The sequence below is a fragment of the Schistocerca piceifrons genome, chromosome 5 (assembly GCF_021461385.2).
Source record: "Schistocerca piceifrons isolate TAMUIC-IGC-003096 chromosome 5, iqSchPice1.1, whole genome shotgun sequence".
Taxonomy (NCBI): domain Eukaryota; kingdom Metazoa; phylum Arthropoda; class Insecta; order Orthoptera; family Acrididae; genus Schistocerca; species Schistocerca piceifrons.
Window position 1 is genome coordinate 151,081,540 of NC_060142.1, and position 23,806 is coordinate 151,105,345.

The window sequence follows — 23,806 nt, forward strand, 5'->3', positions numbered from 1 at the left end:
GTGATTTACCAACTGACCTGCCTACACTGTGAAGCTTTCTATGGGGGAATGACCAGCAACAAACTGTCCATTCGCATGAATGGACACAGGCAGACAGTATTTGTTGGTAATGAGGATCACCCTGTGGCTAAACATGCCTTGGTGCACGGCTAGCACATCTTGGCACAGTGTTACACCGTCTGGGTTATCTGGATACATCCCACTAACACCAACCTGTCAGAACTCCGGAGATGGGAACTTGCCCTTCAGTATATCCTCTCTTCTCATTACCCGCCAGACCTCAACCTCCCCTAATTTCAAGTTGCCGCCGCTGATACCTCACCTGTTATTCAACAACATCTTTGCCTCTGTACTTCCGCCTCGACTGACATCTCTGCCCAAACTCTTTGCCGTGTGTGTGTGTGTGTGTGTGTGTGTGTGTGTGTGTGTGTGTGTGTCCTTTTTTCCCCCTAAGGTAAGTCTTTCCGCTCCCGTGATTGGAATGACTCCTTGCCCTCTCCCTTAAAACCCACGTCCTTTCGTCTTTCCCTCTTTCCTGATGAAGCAACCGTTGGTTGCGAAAGCTTGAATTTTGTGTGTATGTTTGTGTATCTATCAACCTGCCAGCACTTTCGTTTGGTAAGACACATCATCTTTTTTTTAGATATATTTTTCCCACGTGGAATGTTTCCCTCAATTATTTTTACATGAATGACTGTAGGAGAGACAAACATTTAAACTTAAGATGTATACATTATTTGCGAATAATAGGAGGACAAAGAGGGAGGAGAATAAGAGGAATATAATACACAAAACATGAAAAATATTTCAAATGGAAATGTATTTTAAGAAACAAAAGATCAGGGAAACAGAAGATAACTGTCAGCTTCATATCTGTCATCATAATCTGTGGTGAGTGGAATTACTATTAGTAGTGTATTACTTTTGTACTTATCATTCCAATCAGTTTTTTACAATCAATTTTGATAATGGAAACTGTATTATAAGGATTAACATATGCAATGGAACTGTCCCTAGCTTTTCCCTTTTCTAATCCTCTGACATTTTATTTTATTTAATGAACTTTTGAGCTGAGTTTGTGAGGCAATACTTACAACTATCCAAAGGTTATCTATATAGCACTGCCATGGGCAGAGCCCATGTGGTACGTTTCTCCACTTAAGGTGTGTGCTGCACAACTCCTTAGGAATTTAGCACTGCCTATGGCACCTTGCCAGAGTGAATTTTTTTTATCCTAAGCCGCTCTGCTCTCTTCTAGAGTTTTATAAATAGTGGATGTATGTGAACTATGCACAGATGTGAAACTTTGCTTCCTGCTTTGTAAAGGCATCATAGAAACTGTTGTGATGAGGAAAAGGTTACAGAAATAATACTTTGGGAAAAACTGAAGTGTACAAGTGATTTTCTGCTTAAAAATGGTGACATGCTGTTAATGACATACCTTGTTCTGGACACCCATCAATTGCCCAGAGAGTTGAAAATGTCAAGAAAATTTATGAACTTGTGCTTGAAGATCAATATAAAATGGAGTTAACTTCACTGCTCATTTACCGACACACCTTACGTACCTGACCTGGCTCCCTTTGATTCTTATAGAATTCTCCTATTTATCAAATATTTTTCTTTCCCTGTGTCTCCCAGCCTCTACTCATTTCTGCTGTGTTCAATGGATTATTATACTGCATTTAATTTTTTATTGCTTCCTCCATGAGACATATCTAACAGCTAATTTTTTATAGCATAAATTGCAGCCACTGGTGAAAACCTGCACATCTCAGCCAAAGTTGTATTCTTACATATCTTAGCCAGGGTTAAAATCCTGCACATATCCAACATAAATTAATTGCCATTTGTCAATTTTTCAATTTACTGGAGTGAGTTTTAGATGAAGTAATATAATTTGAACTTTATGCAGGACATGCCCTGTCAATTGTCTAAGCTGAATCCAAAAACTGATAGCATCTTTTATGCAAATTATACACAAACAAAAAGCAGTGATAACTGAATGAGGAGTGTTTAAAGAAAATCGCTATAGGAGAGTGGTCCAGAACCAGACATTCTATGCAAAGAATCTTCAGTTCAATACCAGGTACAGTTTTTCTGCACATTTTTGTGTCTCAAGAACTGGACGTCCACGATGATCACACATGAAACTTTCTGACGGGTTGCAACTGTGCACTGGATCACCACTCAACCCTCCACCTCCCCTTCACCTCACTGTTTGATCCCCTTCACCCAAAACAATCAATCAATCAACCTCCCCTCCACCATGTACACTCAACACACAATTTAACAACAGATTCATCTACCCCATCCAAGATGCTCTTGAAGTTGTCACACTTGTTGGTTATGGGGAGAAGAAAAGAAGAACTAACTTACTGCCAATCTCGTAAGTGTCCTTCCTTGCAAGTGGACAGGGATCCCAAAGGTTTTCTGGAGGAATTATTAAAGAGTGAAGGTACCGTAAGTCCTGGCATTTTGAGGGTTCAGAACATTTAGATAAAAACTGCTGTCTCCCCCTTTGTTGATTACATAATCTCTACTGATGAAATTGAACAATAAGATGAATGCTTCCCCAGTCAAAACTTATGCACTGCCCCTAATGATTTAATTATTGACAGAATGTTAAACCTTAATCTTCCTTTTTTCTTCCTGTTAATTGTGTAGTCACTATGGGTGAAATAAACTAAAATAGTAAGGCTGTCATTGCACAGTGTTGTTTCTACAAAGAGAAACCAATCACTGCAAAATTCCAGTAATGTATCATTATGTCCTTGTTGATCATCAAGTGCATTTTTCAGTTCTCTGATCATCTTGTGTATGTTTTGAAAGTGGAAGGAGATGTACACTTTCCAAATCCTTTCCCTATTCCCTTTATCCCTTTGCTCCCATCTATGTCTTTCAGACTCTTTCTACAAACATGCAAATGCACATTTTTATATGAGAATGTGTTCATGTGACTAATTATGCAGCATTACTGGAACTTCTCAGTTGAAATGACAAAGACAACCACCTGAGGTATTCAGCATGGATGATAAAATTTTTAATTTGGCAGATATAACAATAAAATATGATAATATTTCTAATACTTGAACTAGTAACTGATTTATAATCAGAATTCCACAGATAAAATTCAAGATTTAATTATTGAAATGCACCATCCCATAAAACAAAATAAGATTTAAAAAATAACTTTATTATTCTGTGTCACAGCTACCTAGCTACTGTTTTGCAAGTAATAATTTTTTTAAAATTGTGCCTTCTTTATGGTACAGAGCATAAGCATTATTTTGAGATTACCTTTATAACAGGACTTCCATTAGGAGCTCCTTCCTCTACTTTTGGTGCATATGTACCACAGTCTTTGAATACTGGTTTGTTATCATTGACATCTGTTATAAAAACAACAACTACTGCTGTGCTCGTATGAATTGTGCTATCACCATTAACACAGCATGATCCATCATCCATCGCTGTGACATTAAGCTCATATTTGTCTCTATCTAGTGATATCTCATTCCCGTGTAATCGAATTACACCTGTTATTTCCTCAATCACAAACTGTCCAGATGAGGTCCCACCACCAACAAAACCAAACCGAACGTTGTCACCATCCTTATCTGAAGCTACAACTGTTGTGACCAGTGTATTTGGTCCTGCATTTTCATCCACATTTGGGGTGTAGACTTGCTGAGAAAACTTTGGTTCTTCATCATTTTTGTTCTTTGTGTAGATTCTAACTGTTGCTGTTCCAGTTTTTGATGGCTCACCTGTTTGGAATAATGCAAATATTATACACAATTTATCATCACAAAGAACCATGAAACAATAAGGAGAAACTTGCCAATAGTAATTTGAACACAATCATATGACAATTTGAAATTAAAAAAAACAGTACTACTAGAAATAGTGAGGAAATAAGTAAGTTACCTTTGTCTTTAGCTGTAACAACAAATTCATAGTATGCATTATTATTATCTGCATCCAGCTGTTTATTATTGGTAATAATACCACTTGAATCAACACTGAAATGATCATCAGACACCAAGTATTCAATTTCAGCATTTGCTCCTGAGTCTGAGTCTGTAGCTTTAACTTTCAATATAGATGTTCCCAATGGTATATCTTCATCAACATTATGAGCCTGGTAATCTGGCAGCTCAAACTTTGGTGCATTATCATTAACGTCAGTAACTCGAATTGTAAGCTGAAAAGCCCGTCAATACTAATGTTATTCCTGACAAGTGTATGAGTTATTTTTATACTAGTAAATTAATTCAAATGTAAAAATGAGCAAGCATACAGTGTTCTGCAAGTTTTTATGATAATGTGAAAATAAATGTTTTATTCATTTTTAAATAATTTATTGAATCTGGTAGCAAAATTCACCAAATGGTGTCTCAAGCATTTGAAAGAAATTCATAATTATGAGGGTACCCCTCTCTCAGCGACACATAATACTATAAAAATTATGAACTATAAACTGAACAACAATTAAAATTCTTTGTCAGTGTCCATTTTTATACCTTTGAGGATGGAAGAGCCAGAGTTTTTTATTTAATCTTCAAACATGATATTTTTCACAGACAGCTCACATACAATGTGATATAATAGTAGGAAAATCTGGATACTTAATCAAACAATGGAAAACCCACAATGGAATAGTGACTATATTATGAAAACGAGAGATCGCTCCTTGCCATATAGTGGAGACGCCGAGTCACAGACAGGCATAACAAAAAGACTGATGAGCAAATGAGCTTTCAGTCAGATGACCTTCTTCTAAAACAAACAAAACACACACACACACACACACACACACACACACACACACACACACACACACACATGACCACTGTGACACTTGAGAGTGATTTCAAGGGTTAAAATTTCGTAACACCATTCATACTCACCATATCTTACTATGTACTGGCTCTCATAATATCTATTTATCACTGTATCTGAAGTTCAAATAACGCTTAAATAATTTGATGGCATGAAAAAGGAAGCAAACTGTTAGTAATTTTAATGTTTTTTTAAATTCTAAAACCCACAATTTATAACTAGATGACGTTAAATGTTTGTAAGTTTTTGATACAATTACATTTTCTTGTTTATAGTTTCAGCATGAAGGGAGGAGAAGTATGTAGGAGATGTGAGGCACTTATGGTAACTAGATTGCATAGTCAAATGACATGTGAAGTGTAAAGAACAAGCACATCAATCACTCCATGTTCTTAAGATAAAGTTATATTCCTGTGTAGATGCTCTATCTTTCCACCTCCATTTTATGTTTGTGTAACCATCTTTTAAAAATTAATAAATCAATTAATCTTTCTACATAGGTTTTCACAGCCTGTTAACACAATGAAATTTCCTACTGTTATCTTATGCAGCAAGAAACCTATCAAGATTTTATTGTGGACTAATGAATGCAAGAAATTGTTTCAATCATTGGAAAATTCAGACTTTATGGCACTGCATTAAAGCTATAAAACTTGTACATGATCAAATGGGTTACACCGAACAGAAAATCCATGCTAAAGAACATCGAGACAAAAAGCAAGAAAGAAATACAGAGAGTAAAACGGCTGATGGTTGCGAACAGGCGAGGGGAGAGGGGGAAAGAAATTGGTGGAACTACTAGGGCTTCTGTAAAAGGAGGAAGTATGTAGACCATAACCAAATAAGGAACAACTTTCAAAGAGAGAAGGCTTTACTTTCATGGATGTATTGGAAAAATTCCAACTGAGAGAACAGCCAGGAGTTTTCCTGGCTACTTTGTACCAGAATATATGTGGACTTAAATAATACTTTGTGAAGACACAGAAAACAGTGATACACTTTCTCAACAGAAACAGTTTAGCTTGGAGAAAGTAATACCGATGTTGCTGCTTTGCGTGAACAGTTTGTTTAAGCACAAATAGAATTAGTGTGCTTTGTTCTGCCTGAGAACACTTCCACGTGGGCCCAACAACTGCCTGAGGTTGGGAAACATGGTGAGAAAAAAATCATTGACAAAAGCAGTGTGTCCAACCAGAGGCTGAGACAGGTGTCAAATCTTCAAATTTCTATCGAGGAGGTAAATACTGTGCACAAACACATGTACTTCTTCAAGAAACATCAAGATCAGACATTTTTCCTCCTGCAAAAATCTTGAATTCTGACTGCATGAGGAAGAAAATGCCTTACGAGAGAAGTGCTGGTGAGATCCTGTCTAACACACCTACTGTGACTTGCAACACCTTGTTGCCTGAGCACAAGGGGATTTCAGTACATTTAATCAAAATAAGGACCCACTTTCATTTAATAGTCTAACAGAAAACAGAGAGCAGGGGAAATGCTAACTGCCTCTAGGGAATCAACATACAACAGATAGGATGCCATAAAGCCCATTAATGAAACTGAGAGATTCTGCAGAAAGAGCAGAAAGTCCATGTTTGCATTATGCCCATCTTGAGAAAATGAAAAATAGTGAGCTGATAAAAGGAACAACATGGAACAAATTATGCTTAACACAATCAATAGAACACCAAACTGGGGAAGGAAAAGAGAAGAAGATACTTGTGACTGAGATGTTACTGTACTTAAGAAAGATAATATTTAGCTTTTCTGTTAAAAATGTTATTTCTGCCTTTTCGCATAAACAATGCCCAGTGTAATACTAACACAGTAAGTTATATTGTTTGCATATATAGAAATTTCATTTACTCAAATATGGTTGTGTCTCCTTCCTCCATGAGGTGCCTGTCCAGGAAGGAATGCAGAAGGAGCCCCTGTTGAGTTTGGAAATTAGGAGTGAGGTACCACAAAATCTTTAAACTGGGTCATGAATCACACATGGAAATCTTAGTCGGCAATAATGTTACCCACAAAAGGGAATGGAGTGGTTTTCTGTTCTGATCAATCAATCAGAAAGTTTCATAGCGCATACACTTTGCTGCAAAGTGGAAGATTTGTTCTGAAAACAACCTAAGTTGAGTTTATTACGTAGGTAAAAACATACCTACATTGTTTTCAGTAAAACATGCTAAGTACAAGTATTTTTGGAAGTTCCACATTCACCATAAACCAGTTTAAACTGAAAACTCTAACCTACCTCTACAGATGTTGAAAATCCACCAGAATCTTCTGTGGCTGTCACAATCAGAGAGTAAACATGGGGCTGCCTCAGATCTTCAAAATCCAATTCCTTTGCCAGCTTAACAATGCCTGATGTAGGGCCAATGTTAAATGTGCCTGCTCCCTGGCCCTGAGCTTTCAGTGTGTACCTAATTTCACGGTCTGCAAAGGACTTTGCTTTTACAGAAATTATGCTGCAACAGGAAAAAATAACAGTTTTGTAAAATTGACCTCAGAAACCTTCCTTATGTATAATTCAAATATGCAGTGTTTCACATAAATGTAACATGTGCTATGTACTTTTATAGCGGCATCACAGTTCCTTATATTAATAGGTAAATCTTAAATCAAATTTTTCACCACATGGAAGAGAAGGTATGAGTAATTCAGTGGTTCATACATTTTCATCTTAAGCAAAGTGAGCAACCGTCTACAGGGAACACTTAATGAAAATCATAATATATACTGATTAAAGATATGACTTTTACAGCGCTGCACTTGCACTGTGATCAAAAAGCTGATTACCATCAGGAACACAGTTGCACAATAAATGATAGTATGCTGCAACAAGTGAATCAGCAACAAAATAAAGTCAAATTTGATGGACTTAACTGGAAAATACTGCTTTCATCTTCACTTTGTGAAAGTCACTGTAGAACTTTTTCAAATGACTCTTATGTTTAGATATTTATGAATGTTACACACTAGCTGGTGTCACCAGAAAATACGGTAAATTATTCCCTGAACAGAGAAAAAATTTAGTGAAACATCTTATATTTAAGAGATTGTTCCCATCATCCTCCATTCCAGTAAGCAAATTTGAAATAGTCTACACTTGCAGTTTTGGGAACCATTTCTATTTTTTACTCATTAACTTTCTGATGTTGGCTGAAAAGGGTTGATTATTTTTATAGACAGGAATATATTCTTTTGTAACATGTCTCTGTATCATATTTCTCTGCTTGTGTAACATTTATCTGAAGCAAGTGTTAGTGTTATGTTTGATTTACTAAACTTGGAAATTAGTCTCATCTCAGTTATTACTCTAATTATTTAAAATTTGAACAGTTGCCTTGCCATTCCATTCAGGCACTGAAAACACCTGAATGTTGAAACATGTACAGGAGTACAGGAATGAAAAAAACACACACACACACACACACACACACACACACACACACACACACACACACACACACACACAGGAGGGATGGGAGAGGGGGAGGTGGAGAGGGGGTGAGTTTGTGTATGTGTGTGTGTGTGTGTGTGTGTGTGTGTGTGTGTGAGAGAGAGAGAGAGAGAGAGAGAGAGAGAGAGAGAGAGAGAGAGAGAGAGAGAGAATTTCTGTCATTTACTTAAGTTCATCTATGTTCTTACTCAGAATCTTTCTTCTGGTTTTCTGGGATCTCAGCTTCATATGATGGCATGTAGAATTGTGGAGCACGTTTGCCACCAACAATGGACAGCCTTTCCTCAGGTGTTGACTGGAAGTGTCGCTCATCCACTCTCCCATTCTGATCTTCTGCTTTAACGTACAGCACATACTCCATGTCCAACTGGAAAGGGTCGGTTCCTCTTGTTCGAACTACACCCGAGCGCTCATCCACCTCAAATCTTCCACCAGCTGTTGGAAGTTCACATTTCAAATTGTTTCACCAATGTGATTGAAACATATAACATTTTTACAGACAAAAATACTACAGTCATTAAAAAAATTATAACCATAATCATAAGCCAAAATTCATCCTAGCTAGAGAAGAGAACACAACCCTAATGTAGGTAGAAATATAAATTTTTCCCACGTGGAATGTTTCCTTCCATTATATAGAAATATAAATGGTTGCACATGCGTTTCTCCTCAAGAATAGAATAAAAAAATGGATAAAGGTGTTAGAACTGCAAAAAATTATTAGAAATAAGCTAATCACAGTGGTGCAAAATGATTCATCACTTCTGATTCCTGCAAATCCATTCCATACTTCTTATTACATAATCAGTTGTAGTACTCAACCTCAGACCTTGATGTAATATTGGACAAACACTTAATTTGGAATTTTTACGCAGCCTCTGCATGCTGAAAGCCAACAATACCACACACAAAAGTTTTCTTCAGATTGACAAAAAGAACATTATTCAGGCTCTTTTATGACCCACCTTCAAGAAGGGTCAAACAGCAAAAACTCATGTTGCCTTGGTCCCTCTTTAAATTTCTGTGTTAAATACATAACCAGTGCACCACCATATGGCCACATCAAGGGCACCCATGTTCAGGGCCATTGGGGGGGGGGGGGGGGGTGGAGGCAGGGGGGCGGAGGCAGGGGGGGGGGGCTAGCCACAGTCCTACCACACACTCAACCAAAGAAAAAAAATACAGTGAAGACAAGTGTTTTTCTCTCAACAAAATAATTAAAAATTCTCTATTACATAGGATTTTAGCAGGGTTGTAATAGGAACTTTTTAATAATTGCTTACAGGTCACCATTCATCTCTCAAAATATTACAAACACTCCATACCTCTAGGTCTATCCCCCCCCCCCCCCCCCCCCCAACAGACCATCATATGGTTTCCCTTGGGTCACATATCATTTTCGGACAGAAAACTACCTTACATATGTAAACAGTTCAAAGGCATGTTTCTCACATAGAATGTTTGCTCCATTGTCTACTGCCATGGTCTACTGAGTAATCTTAACTGCAAAATATGCCTTTATTTGACGAGTTCCTACAACATCACCCACAAATCAATCCACCAATCTGCTACCAGCCAGATCTCATCCCATAACTGTTTACACCAAAACCCATGTTGCAACTGTCTAACAATGGAATAACCTGCGTTATAGCTTCCAAAAAGTTGTATATTTTGACATTATTTCACTATTCCTTTCCTGCTTTTCTTAACCCTTACTTGTTCTACTTTCCTTTCACTTCCTTACTTTGTGTCCTGTATTTTCATTCTGCATTACAGTTAAAAATAAAGACACACTCTAACATATTGTTATTTGTGATTATATAAAATTATACATATATGGCTATGCCGTGAAATGTGAGGGAACTGCCCCAATGTAAGTGAGAACATGTAGAGCCTACATTGGAACAGCAAATAAGTTAGTGCTTGAAGTGTTCTAAGCTTTTCTCTTGATACGTTTGTTACTTTTTTTGTTTCAGTGATTTTATTTCCTAATTTACAGATGTTCATTTCATTGTTAATGTCTTCATTATTAATCTACCACATTATTTTACTGTTCTGAGAAATCTCATTTCTGCTGCCTGAATTCTACTTTCTTGTTGCTGATGTATGTGACCAACCAACACTCTTCCATACAATAAAGTAGGAGCAGTCATGCATTTATTGATTGTTCTATGTATACATTTGAGAATTTTGCTGGTGTCTTCTCTGTATCTCATCACATTCCCAAGAAATGTCATATCCTTTCCTTCCTTCCTGGTGCCCTTTATCCAGTCATTTCAGAATCCCGACTGGAATGGTACTTTTTCAATTTTCATACTCAAATACAGACTATTATTACGATAGGGTTGCCACTACCAAGACATTTTAAAGCTACTGCCTGCAAAGACCCCCCCCCCCCCCCCAGTCCCTGGGAGGTACTCATAGACCTCTTTTGTCTGCATCCAGTGTAACAACATGGTCAAAAGTGGTACTGTTTTTCAAAGTATTTGCACATTGCTTATGTGAGGTGGGATGAGAGAACCAACCTGGTACTGAGTTAGATGGATGTGGAAAACCACCTAAAAACAACATGCAGGCTGCCCAACATAGCAGCCCCCATTGTTAATCCAAGGCAGACTTGATAAGCAGCTAGTGTTCAGCCCCATGCCTCAGAAGTGGGCACTTTAATGTGTTCGGCTATCCAGATGGTAAGGTCACATCCTGGATAATTAAAGTATTGAACTTGTTCTAATATTTTGCTATCACCGACAATTATGTATCTTTTAGTTTCACTTAACAGTCTTTTTTTTTTTAATTTTCTGTTGAGACCTTTACATATTCTGTCCAAAAAATTAATTTCTTTTTGTAGATCACTTTTTTCAGCCAAAAGTGGTGCACTGTCTGGATATAATAGATAGTGGGGAAAGTGTGTCTATTTGTCATGATACCTGCATCAATATGGGCTTTCCATTCTCGTAATACACTGTCCTGATATATGTTAAAAAGTGTGCCTAATACATCACATCCTTGTCTGACCTCTTTGTTTGTCAACGTGTGCTGACTTAATTAAGCACTTACATCCAAGGTGATGAAGATATCTTTGTATATGTTTCTTGTAGTGTCTGACAATGTAACAGAAAATCTGCTTTTTCATTTTTCTGCACATTAATATTGTCAGAAGCTCTCACAAAGTTTATGAATACCAAGTGGGTTTCAGTGTCGCATTCACTTCATTTTTCAATTACTCATTTAAACAAAAATCCTGCAGCTGTCGCCAATTTTCCTCTTTAATAAAGTGCATTTGTTCTTCACTTAAGAGGTGCTCAGATGTATTTTCAGCCTGTTATTCAAAATCTTGGCTTGCAATTTTTTACAGCTGATTTTAATCTCCTTTTTTAATCAGTGAGATGACTTTTGCATGTTTCCATGTTTCTGATCGGAGCTCATGCAAAACAACCTGGCCCCAGTGTAGAAACATATTCTCATTCTCAATGCTGGGCAAGTCCACCCCTCTGTTCCAGAGGGGTGGCCGCCTCTGTTTGCAGTCTCCTACTGTGTTGTGCACTTCATCTGCTATTAATGGAACATCCTCTTCCCCCACCAGCTACACTGTGGGAATGTAGATGTGTTCACACACCAGTTGCATTATGGGCAGGGCCCCCACCCATCAGGTTGTTGTTGTTGCGGTCTTCAGTCCTGAGACTGGTTTGATGCAGCTCTATCCTCTGCAAGCTTCTTCATCTCCCAGTACTTACTGCAACCTACGTCCTTCTGAATCTGCTTAGTGTATTCATGTCTTGGTCTCCCTCTATGATTCTTACGCTCCGTGCTGCCCTCCAATGCTAAATTTGTGATCCCTTGATGCCTCAGAACATGTCCTACCAACCGGTCCCTTCTTCTTGTCAAGTTGTGCCACAAACTCCTCTTCTCCCCAATTCTGTTCAATACCTTCTCATTAGTTACGTGATCTACCCATCTAATCTTCAGCATTCTTCTGTAGCACCACATTTCGAAAGCTTCTATTCTCTTCTTGTCCAAACTATTTACCGTCCATGTTTCACTTCCATACATGGCTACACTCCATACAAATACTTTTAGAAACGGCTTCCTGACACTTAAATCTATACTCGATGTTAACAAATTTCTCTTCTTCAGAAACGCTTTCCTTGCCATTGCCAGTTTACATTTTATATCCTCTCTACTTCGACCATCATCAGTTATTTCGCTCCCCAAATAGCAAAACTCCTTTACTACTTTAAGTCTCTCATTTCCTAATCTACTTCCCTCAGCATCACCCGACTTAATTCGACTAAATTCCATTATCCTCGTTTTGCTTTTGTTGATGTTCATTTTATATCCTCCTTTCAAGACACTGTCCATTCCGTTCAACTGCTCTTCCAAGTTCTTTGCTGTCTCTGACAGAATTACAATGTCATCGGCGAACCTCAGTGTTTTTATTTCTTCTCCATGGATTTTAATACCTACTCCGAACTTTTGTTTCCTTGACTGCTTGCTCAATATACAGATTGAATAGCATCTGGGAGAGGCTACAACCCTGTCTCACTCCTTTCCCAACCACTGCTTCCCTTTCATGCCCCTCGACTCTTATAACTGCCATCTGGTTTCTGTACAAATTGTAAATAGCCTTTCGCTCCCCCTATTTTACCCCTGCCACCTTTAGAATTTGAAAGAGAGTGTTCCAGTCAACATTGTCAAAAGTTTTCTCTAAGTCTATAAATGCTACAAACGTAGGTTTGCCTTTCCTTAATCTTTCTTCTAAGATAAGTCGTAAGGTCAGTATTGCCTCACGTGTTCCAACATTTCTGCGGAGTCCAAACTGATCCTCCCCAAGGTTGGCTTCTACTAGTTTTTCCATTCGACTGTAAAGAATTCGCGTTAGTATTTTGCAGCTGTGGCTTATTAAACTGATAGTTCCGTAATTTTCACATCTGTCAACACCTGCTTTCTTTGGGATTGGAATTATTATATTCTTCTTGAAGTCTGAGGGTATTTCGCCTGTCTCATACATCTTGCTCACCAGATGGTAGAGTTTTGTCAGGACTGGCTCTCCCAAGGCCGTCAGTAGTTCTAATGGAATGTTGTCTACTCCCGGGATCTTGTTTCGACTCAGGTCTTTCAGTGCTCTGTCAAACTCTTCACGCAGTATTGTATCTCCCATTTCGTCTTCATCTACATTCTCTTCCGTTTCCAGAATATTGTCCTCAAGTACGTCGCCCTTGTATAGACCCTCTATATATTCCTTCCACCTTTCTGCTTTCCCTTCTTTGCTTAGAATTGGGTTTCCATCTGAGCTCTTGATATTCATTCAAGTGGTTCTCTTTTCTCCAAAGGTCTCACCCATCAGGGGATTCTGATAATCTAACGCATCAGTTGGACAGAATTTGGCACGATATCTCTCAGGAGAACATCCAAAAACTCTATCAGTAATGCCAAGCCGAATTACTGCTTGCGTAAGGGCTGGAGGTGGACCAACGTTGTATTCACTTACTCAAATTGTCTGGACATGTACATCATTTCTACTGATTTTCGTCCCACTCGGATAACTATTTTGTGCCAAAATGGGATTTTCACTCTGCAGTGGAGTGTGCGCTGATATGAAACTTCCTAGCAGATTAAAACTGTGTGCCGGACCGAGACTCGAACTCGGGACCTTTGCCTTTCGCGGGCAAGTGCTCTACCATCTGACTTACCCAAGCACGTCTCACGACCCGTCCTCACACTTCAGTTCTGCCAGTACCTTGTCTCCTACCCTCCAAACTTCACAGAAGCTCTTCTGCGAACTTCGCAGAACTAACACTCTTGGAAGACAGGATATTGCGGATACATGTTTCCAGAATGAGATTTTCACTCTGCTGCGGAGTGTACGCTGATATGAAACTTCCTGGCAGATTAAAACAGTATTGGACCGAGACTCGAACTTGGGACCCATTGCCTTTCGCGGGCAAGGTCCGGAGTTCGAGTCTCGGTCCGGCAGAACGTTTTAATATGCCAGGAAGTTTAATTATTTTGTGGTGCGTCGTTTTCTTTTTTTCTGTCTTGGAGCGTATGATATACAGTCATAGGACACTTAGATGTAAGGGCAAACCGCCGTACTTTCAAAGTTCATTATCGATGCCTTGTGCAGGTGCTTTTCGTGTCCATGTTATAATGTAAAGAAGTTTTGGCACAGGATCAAGCCAATGGTGATCATGTTGCCCCAGCTCCTCCTTTTCTCAGTGCAACGACACGGTTGAAATGTGAAATGCAAAATTAAAGGGGTACTTTGTTAAGTATGTGGAGCGATACTCACTGCGGTCGCGGACGATGAAGTAGTGGATGTTGTGGTCGGTGTCCGGGTCTCGCGCCTGCAGCGTGAAGACTGGTGTGTTTGGCGGCGCGTTCAGCTGCACCACCGCCTGCATCGGCAGCGGACGGTTGATGAAGTAGGGCGGCTCGTCGTTCACGTCTTTCACGTGGATGATCACCCGCTGGTTGTCCGTGTCTGCAACAGCACAAGTCATTCACGTCACGCGAGGCAATGTATTACGTCGCAGATTAATATCGTTTTTTGTAGTACTAATAGTCCGCAGGGTTCGAAACCATATGTGTGCAAGAAGTGCCATCTAATTATATCCTCCCTATATATATATATATATATATATATATATATATATATATATATATATATATATATATGTGTGTGTGTGTGTGTGTGTGTGTGTGTTCCGTACCTCCTCCTAAACCACTGGACCGATTTCAACCAAAATTGGTACACATATCTCTTACTGTCATGCAATAATCGCCGTCGGGATTAGAACCACCTATCACAGTTCAGAAGACGTGACGTCACAAACAATGAGCAGCATGAAAAACTGCCGCATTGTGTATGATGTTTACATTTGTTACTTCGTTTCTACCAACTATTCGCAACACATTCTCCAGACAGTATCCACATATGTCGACGTATGTACGTACATAATTATATCACTGTATGACACCTAGATCAGAAGATATGACGTCATAAACACTGAGATCCGTGAAAAACTACCGCATCGTGCATGACGTTTTAATTTATCACTTCTTTAATACCAACTCTATTCGCAACATACACTCCTGGAAATTGAAATAAGAACACCGTGAATTCATTGTCCCAGGAAGGGGAAACTTTATTGACACATTCCTGGGGTCAGATACATCACATGATCACACTGACAGAACCACAGGCACATAGACACAGGCAACAGAGCATGCACAATGTCGGCACTAGTACAGTGTATATCCACCTTTCGCAGCAATGCAGGCTGCTATTCTCCCATGGAGACGATCGTAGAGATGCTGGATGTAGTCCTGTGGAACGGCTTGCCATGCCATTTCCACCTGGCGCCTCAGTTGGACCAGCGTTCGTGCTGGACGTGCAGACCGCGTGAGACGACGCTTCATCCAGTCCCAAACATGCTCAATGGGGTACAGATCCGGAGATCTTGCTGGCCAGGGTAGTTGACTTACACCTTCTAGAGCACGTTGGGTGGCACGGGATACATGCGGACGTGCATTGTCCTGTTGGAACAGCAAGTTCCCTTGCCGGTCTAGGAATGGTAGAACGATGGGTTCGATAACGGTTTGGATGTACCGTGCACTATTCAGTGTCCGCTCGACGATCACCAGTGGTGTACGGCCAGTGTAGGAGATCGCTCCCCACACCATGATGCCGGGTGTTGGCCCTGTGTGCCTCGGTCGTATGCAGTCCTGATTGTGGCGCTCACCTGCACGGCGCCAAACACGCATACGACCATCATTGGCACCAAGGCAGAAGCGACTCTCATCGCTGAAGACGACACGTCTCCATTCGTCCCTCCATTCACGCCTGTCGCGACACCACTGGAGGCGGGCTGCACGATGTTGGGGCGTGAGCGGAAGACGGCCTAACGGTGTGCGGGACCGTAGCCCAGCTTCATGGAGACGGTTGCGAATGGTCCTCGCCGATACCCCAGGAGCAACAGTGTCCCTAATTTGCTGGGAAGTGGCGGTGCGGTCCCCTACGGCACTGCGTAGGATCCTACGGTCTTGGCGTGCATCCATGCGTCGCTGCGGTCCGGTCCCAGGTCGACGGGCACGTGCACCTTCCGCCGACCACTGGCGACAACATCGATGTACTGTAGAGACCTCACGCCCCACGTGTTGAGCAATTCGGCGGTACGTCCACCCGGCCTCCCGCATGCCCACTATACGCCCTCGCTCAAAGTCCGTCAACTGAACATACGGTTCACGTCCACGCTGTCGCGGCATGCTACCAGTGTTAAAGACTGCGATGGAGCTCTGTATGCCACGGCAAACTGGCTGACACTGACGGCGGCGGTGCACAAATGCTGCGCAGCTAGCGCCATTCGACGGCCAACAGCGCGGTTCCTGGTGTGTCCGCTGTGCCGTGCGTGTGATCATTGCTTGTACAGCCCTCTCGCAGTGTCCGGAGCAAGTATGGTGGGTCTGACACACCGGTGTCAATGTGTTCTTTTTTCCATTTCCAGGAGTGTATTTCTCAGAGTACCCATACATGCCTCTAAATATACCTGCACAAATACGAAGTAATCCCAAAAGTAAGGTCTCCTATTTTTTCGTAAGTACATAGACCGGTTTATTTCTACAATGGCTTACATCAGTTTACAGCTTGAACATTTAGCTATTTTTCGACATAATCACCATTTCTGTCGATGCATTTTTGTAGAGGCTGTGGCAGTTTTTGTATGCCCATGTCATACCAGCTCGCCGCCATGCTGTTCAGACAGTTATGAACCTCTTCTTTCACCTCGTCGTCGGAGCTGAATCGCTTTCCTGCGAAATGTTCTTTTAACCTAGGGAACAGGGCGCCGAGTCAGGACTACAGGGTGGGTGGGTGATTACGTTCCACTGAAACTGATACCGGAAAGCAACGGTTTGCCGAGCGACGTGTGGGCGAGCGTTGTCATGGAGAATGTGTATGCCCTTGCTCAACATTCCTCTTCTCCGGTTCTGAATTACCCGTTTGAGTTTTTTCGGAGTCTCACATTGTGGTGTCACCGCCAGACACCACACTTGCTAGGTGGTAGCCTTTAAATCGGCCGCGGTCCGTTAGTATACGTCGGACCCGCGTGTCGCCACTATCAGTGATTGCAGACCGAGCGCCGCCGCACGACAGGTCTAGAGAGACTTCCTAGCACTCGCCCCAGTTGTACAACCGACTTTGCTAGCGATGGTTCACTGACAAATTACGCTCTCATTTGCCGAGACGATAGTTAGCATAGCCTTCAGCTACGTCATTTGCTACGACCTAGCAAGGCGCCATTATCAATTGCTATTTATCTTGTGATGCATGTACCGTCAAGAGCTATGTTCACCACTTATGGATTAAAGTTAAGTATTCCAGCAGCTTCGTACTTTATTTGCTAGTCTTAATTACTTTACCTGTTCCAGACCTCACGCCAGCCTGCGTGAGCTTAAACGCGTGCCTTTCGGTTATCTCCTAGTGGCTTGGCTGTCTTGCCAAGTCGCAACACACAGTACCTGTCAGCGTTAATTGCGATCCCAGAGATTCAGCTCCGACGACGAGGTGAAAGAAGAGGTTCATAACTTTCTGAACAGCATGGCGGCGAGCTGGTATGACATGGGCATACGATGGTGATTATGTCGAAAAATAGCTAAATGTTCAAGCTGTAAACGGATGTAAACCATTGTAGAGATAAACAGGTCTATGTACTTATAAAAAAACAGGAGATCTTACTTTTGAGATTACCCTCGTATATCATTGTACGGCACATAGTTCAGGAAGTATCACTAAGATACGTGAAAAAATGTCGCATCATGCATGAAGTTTTAATACATTTATTCTTTACTACTAAGACATTAGTTCAATCTAGTCAAATAACGGAAGTTACTGATACCTGGCTGCTGCGCTTTTGACAGCTTTTAATTGCGAAGCGCAAACGGCTGTAGGCGAAAACGATAGCCGTCTATAGAGCAATGAAGAGGTGTTGCCATACACACATTCACAAAATCGCGTTGTAGGCACGCGAAGAAGGTGCGCCCAGTATATAGAAACTATCCGCGATCATATTCCTTAATTTGGATTCTGTAGTTAAAAAAATTAGTACATTTAGCATGTTTGTTTGTACGACTGTTTCATAATTTAAAAGGTGTTTTAACGAATATATGGAAATGAAATTTTTTCGATACTTCACAACAAACACAGTTCATTTCTTGTTTCCGCTTCTAACACGCAACAGGCAAAATGAATACCCGGGCGATGCCGGGCTTGTCGGCTAGTTACACTATAAAATGTGCACACCCGTTGGATATGATGTCGCAACTATAATATCGGATGTTTCATGATGAATATGGGGTTTTTAGGCTTTGCAGCGTTTATTACATTGAACTTACAGTTACAAATACACTAAGAGCCAAAGAAACTGGTACACCTGCCAAGCAGAAGTGCCACAACACGACGTGGCATGGACTCGACTAATGTCTAAAGTAGTGCTGGACGGAATTGACACCATGAATCCTGCAGGGCTGTCCATAAATCCGTAAGAGTACGAGATCTCTTCTGAACGGCTCGTTGCAAAGCATCCCAGATATGATGATGATGATGTTGTGGATTGTGGGGCGCTCAACTGCGGGCTTATCAGCGCCCATACAAATTCCCAAGCTTTACTCAGCCCAATTGCGTCACTCTCATGAATGATGATGAAATTATGACAACAACACAAACACCCAGTCATCTCGAGGCAGGTGAAAATCCCTGACCCCGCCGGGAATCGAACCCGGGACCCCGCGCTCGGGAAGCGAGAACGCGACCGCGAGACCACGAGCTGCGGACATCCCATTTATGCTCAATAATGTTCATACGTGAGCAGTTTGGTGGCCAGCGGAACTATTGAAACTCAGAAGAGTGTTCTTGGAGCCAGTCGGTAGCAATTCTGGTCATGTTGGGTGTCGCATTGTACTGCTGGAATTGCCCAAGTCTATCGGAATGTGGAATTGCCCAAGTCTGTCGGAATGCACAGTGGACATGAATGGATGCAGGTGATCAGACAGGATGCTTACGTGCGTGCAACCTGTCAGAGTCGTATCTAGGTGTATCAGTGGTCCCATATCACCCCAACTGCACGCGTCCCACACCACAACAGAGCCTCCACTGGCCTGAACAGTCCCCTGCTGACATACAGGGTCCATGGATTCATGAGGTTGTCTCCATACCCACACACGTCCATCCGTTCGATACATTATTCGGCTCCGAAAGCCCATATCGTTGATGTTTCTTTGAGTGGTTCGCACGCTCATACTTGTTGATGGCCCAGCATTGAAATCTGCAGCAAATTGCGGAAAGATTGCACTTCTGTCACGTTGAACGATTCTCTTCAGTCGTCGTTGGTCCCGATCTTGCAGGATCTTTCTCCGACCGTAGTGATATCAGAGATTTGATATTTTACCGGATTCCTGATATTCACAGTACACTCGTGAAACGGTCGCGCGGGAAAATCCCCACTTCATCGCTACCTTGCAGATGCGGTGTCCCATCGCTCGTGCTCCGACTATAACACCTCGTTCAAACTCACTTAAATCCCTATAACCTGCCATTGTAGCAGCAGTAACCGATCTTACAACTGTACAAGACACATGTTTTATATAGGCGTTGTCGACCGTAACGCCGTATTCTGCCTGTTTACGTATCTATGTATTTGAATATATAAGTTTCTTTCGCGATTCAGTGGAATACATCAAAATAATGATAATCAGAAAATATTTTGCTTAAAGTGTTCAATGTGCGCACCATTCGTCGTAAGGCGCACATCAAATCGATAGGCAAGTTCTTCCTTAACGTTGATGAGTGTACCTGGAATAATTGTTGCAACAACTGCTTCAGTCTTGTTTCGTAACTTGGGTAGATCGGCTAGTAGGGGAGACACATCGCATGATCCTTCACGCAACACCAAAGATAAAAATCGCAAGGCGGTGGATGGGTGAACGTGGAGGCCATGCGAAACAGTCACCCGGCCCCTTGCGGACAATCCAACGTTAGGGCAGCCATACAGTGTCGTTTAACAAATCGCGTACTGACTATGCCAGGGAGGCATCTTGCTGCCAAATGAAGTTCTGTGATTCAGCTTCCTTCAACTGAGGAATGAGCCATAGTTCTAGCGCATTGCAACTGTACCATCCCGTGTGGGTCTGCTGACTCCCAGATGCACACATTATGTGTGTTCACATTTACGTTTTCGTGAAATGTCGTTTCATCACTGAGGACGACACAAACCATAAAATCTCTATCGTCTTGAAGCAACATTTCGTTCCCGAAGTTGGCACGTAAATCGTAGACTGTAGGCTTTAGAAACTGACGATAGCCATCTCACGGATGTTATTATCACCTGAAGGATTAAAATGGAACTTAATACGGAACGCAAGTTGCTCTGTGACAATAAGTTCGGTCTTTGAGTACTGTAAAATATAAATAGCTTTCTCTTAAGTAGTTGCCATCTTTGCTACTAGCGCTTTCTAACGGAAGACACAAGAAACAGTGTACGCGCAACGATACACAAACAATACTGATGGTGACGCTCTTGAACGTAAGAAATGGTGCAAAGCATGAAAACACCGATATTCATTTTGAAACACCCTGTGGGACAAGTGGATCAACTCACTGTTAGCTACAAGTACTTTATTTAATTTCCACGTCTTTTCATTTGAAATAGAAACAACGATTCTAGGGAATTAAGCGGTTGAGTACGGGACTGATACCGCGAAAACTTTTTGTAGTATTTGCGTAGTGATTTCAGTTCTTATGTTTCATGTGCAGTAGTTCTTGATGACGAGATATATGAAGAGAAGAACATGCGTGCTTCAAAATTTAATTTCACTCCTTATTTCCTACGTTAATTGTGTTGCCTATAGCTAGATGATTACCGTCATTGCACGTTATCACCCCCCTCCCCCCGCCTTTTCCTCCATCGTCAATTACTATTCCAGTTGGCACGGGATCATCGCGACTGGACCGTGGCTCAACGGAACCGTGTCACCTGCTAGGAAGAAGCACGTCAGCTGTCAACTACGAAAAGAACATTATTGCGCACCCTGTTTTCAGAACATAATGGTGTGGCAATCTTGTAAGTCTTGTTACTTCTCCACCGTTCTATAGTTTTTGTAATGATTCTATTCACAAAAACGTGGAAACCTGGACTTAATTATGAATCAGCTTAGCGGCCCCGGAGATTACGAATTCGACGGTAACACCAGCCATTTTCAACTGTCTACGTTTCATTAATTCCCGCTACATTTCTCAAACACTACTTCCGTGCTACAGTAATGGATAGAGATAGTCTGCGCCAGTCGGTTAATTGTTCCGTCGCCGACGCTGGTGCAATTAAGCCGCGTAGATACCGAATTTCTTGAACCGTTGTGACAGGACAAACAAGATTTAGCTGAGCGGGCAGTTTTAACAAGGGTAAGGGAAGGTGAATCCTGCCTCGGAAGTAGAAGAACGAGGGCAGCGGTCGAGCAGCGAGGGCGCCTTGTTTACTTGAACCCTGCACAAACAAATCCTCCCTTAGCCAAGATTCGCCGTGATTTTGTTTGCTTGCCAGTTCAGTATGAAATCGAGACTACGTCAGCTTTGCTTCTTCTACCGGCGTCTTACTTGTCCTTGGAGAAGGGCAAACATTTATTTTTCATGTGGCAAATTAAGATCTAAAAGTACCAAAATGTAAATTTTACAAGACAACTTACAAATTATACGAAAAAAATTACAAATCACAAATGCTTTATTAAAAAGAATTGGACCTTGTGGAACGTCCACGCTTCACCCCCTACAGTTACGGTAGGTGGCGGCACTAAACGTAGCTTCAAAATGACATCTGTTACGCAGGTGGGTTCCAAGCAGAGCGCTGCCTTCAGGTTTCTTTTGGCGGAAAACCAGGGCGTCACAGATACCCATAGACGCTTGCAGAATGTCTACGGAGACCTGTCAGTGAGCAAAAGCACAGCAGTCGCTGGGCGAGGCGTCTGTCATCATAACAACGTCGCGCAAGCCTGTACCCGCGTGCCGACCGGCCGCACACAGCTGTCTGTGTTGGAACGTGCGGACAGTCTTATTCCAGGTGATCGACGGTTCACACTCAAACGCCTTGCTTCTCAACTGCACGTCTCTGTTGGTAGTGCTGACACACTCCTCCACCAATTGCGGTACTACAAGGGTTGTGCCTGCTAGGTTCCTTGCCGCCTAACAGAAGATTTCAATCAGTTTGGCCCAATAGTCAGCGGGAAGCAGTTCGTGAATGATGGGGAGATTATTGATACAGCAAGACGTTGTTTTCGACGTCGACCAGCAGAGTGGTACCATGTGGGTATACTGGCCCTCCCAGTGAAGTGGTGTAAGGCCGTCGCATTAAAAGGAAATTATGTTGAAAAATAGGGTTTTGTAGCAAAAGAATGGGGAGCAAAATAACTGATGATGGTCGAAGTAGAGAGGATATAAAATGTAGACTGACAATGGCAAGGAAAGCGTTTCTGAAGAAGAGTATTGATTTAAGTGTCAGGAAGTCGTTTCTGAAAGTATTTGTATGGAAGTGAAACGTGGGCGCTAGATAGTTGAGACAAGAAGAGAATAGAAGCTTTCGAAATGTGGTGCTACAGAAGAATGCTGAAGATTAGATGGGTAGATCACACAACTAATGAGGAGGTATTGAATAGAATTGGGGAGGAGTTTGTGGCACAACTTGACTAGAAGAAGGGATCGGTTGGTAGGACATGTTCTGAGGCATCAAGGGATCACCAATTTGGTACTGGAGGGCAGCGTGGAGGGTAAAAATCGTAGAGGGAGACCAAGAAATGAATACACTAAGCAGATTCAGAAGGATGCAGGTTGCAGTAGGTACTGGAGGACGAAGAATCTTGCACAGGGTAGAGTAGCATGGAGAGCTGCATCAAACCAGTCTCAGGACTGAAGAACACAACAACAACAACAGCAGCAAAAGAATAGGGAATAATATGGTGTATTGGAATCATGAATAAAACCAACATGCTTTCCGAAAGAAATATGTTGTACTACTTGCCCCTCGTATATTGGTATTAGATATCCTGTTAATGGCTTCAGCTTTAGCTTCCAGGATGTCACACCTTATTCTGAGGTTAATTTCCCTTGGAACTCTATCGGATGATGAGGCCCATGGTCTGTTCTGCTGCTCCACAGTCACATTCAGGGCTACTGACGATGCTACATCTGTACAGGGCAGCCATATTGGTTTGGGGCGGCCTGTTCGGATCATCTTTCGGCGGTACAAAGCCTTTCTAGGTACTTCAAAGCTGACGATGGTATAGTGGACTCTTCGTTAATGTTGGATTCCCATCTCTATTTTCATGCTTCCGCCACGAGCCAAGATGGACGCTATAACAGGACGTTATCTTTCCACACGTGTGCGGGACTACAAGTGTGAGCGTGGAGCGTTAATCAACAGTGGTGTCGAACGGGTATGTTCTGGTGGGATCCGAATA

The 23,806-nt window shown here is 41.7% G+C and overlaps 1 protein-coding gene across 1 annotated transcript in view; it reads right to left on the reverse strand.

Annotated features, from left to right (window-relative positions):
* The window catches only part of LOC124798817 (neural-cadherin-like), an 858,611-nt gene that overhangs the window by 252,610 nt on the left and 582,195 nt on the right, over positions 1–23,806 (reverse strand). Inside the window, exons 4-8 of the mRNA XM_047262347.1 lie at positions 14,601–14,792; positions 8,500–8,746; positions 7,100–7,316; positions 3,931–4,207; positions 3,301–3,770 (exon numbers count right to left, since the gene is read on the reverse strand). Of these exons, the coding sequence (XP_047118303.1) occupies positions 3,301–3,770; positions 3,931–4,207; positions 7,100–7,316; positions 8,500–8,746; positions 14,601–14,792 (1,403 nt within the window). The remainder of the gene's footprint in view (positions 1–3,300; positions 3,771–3,930; positions 4,208–7,099; positions 7,317–8,499; positions 8,747–14,600; positions 14,793–23,806) is intronic.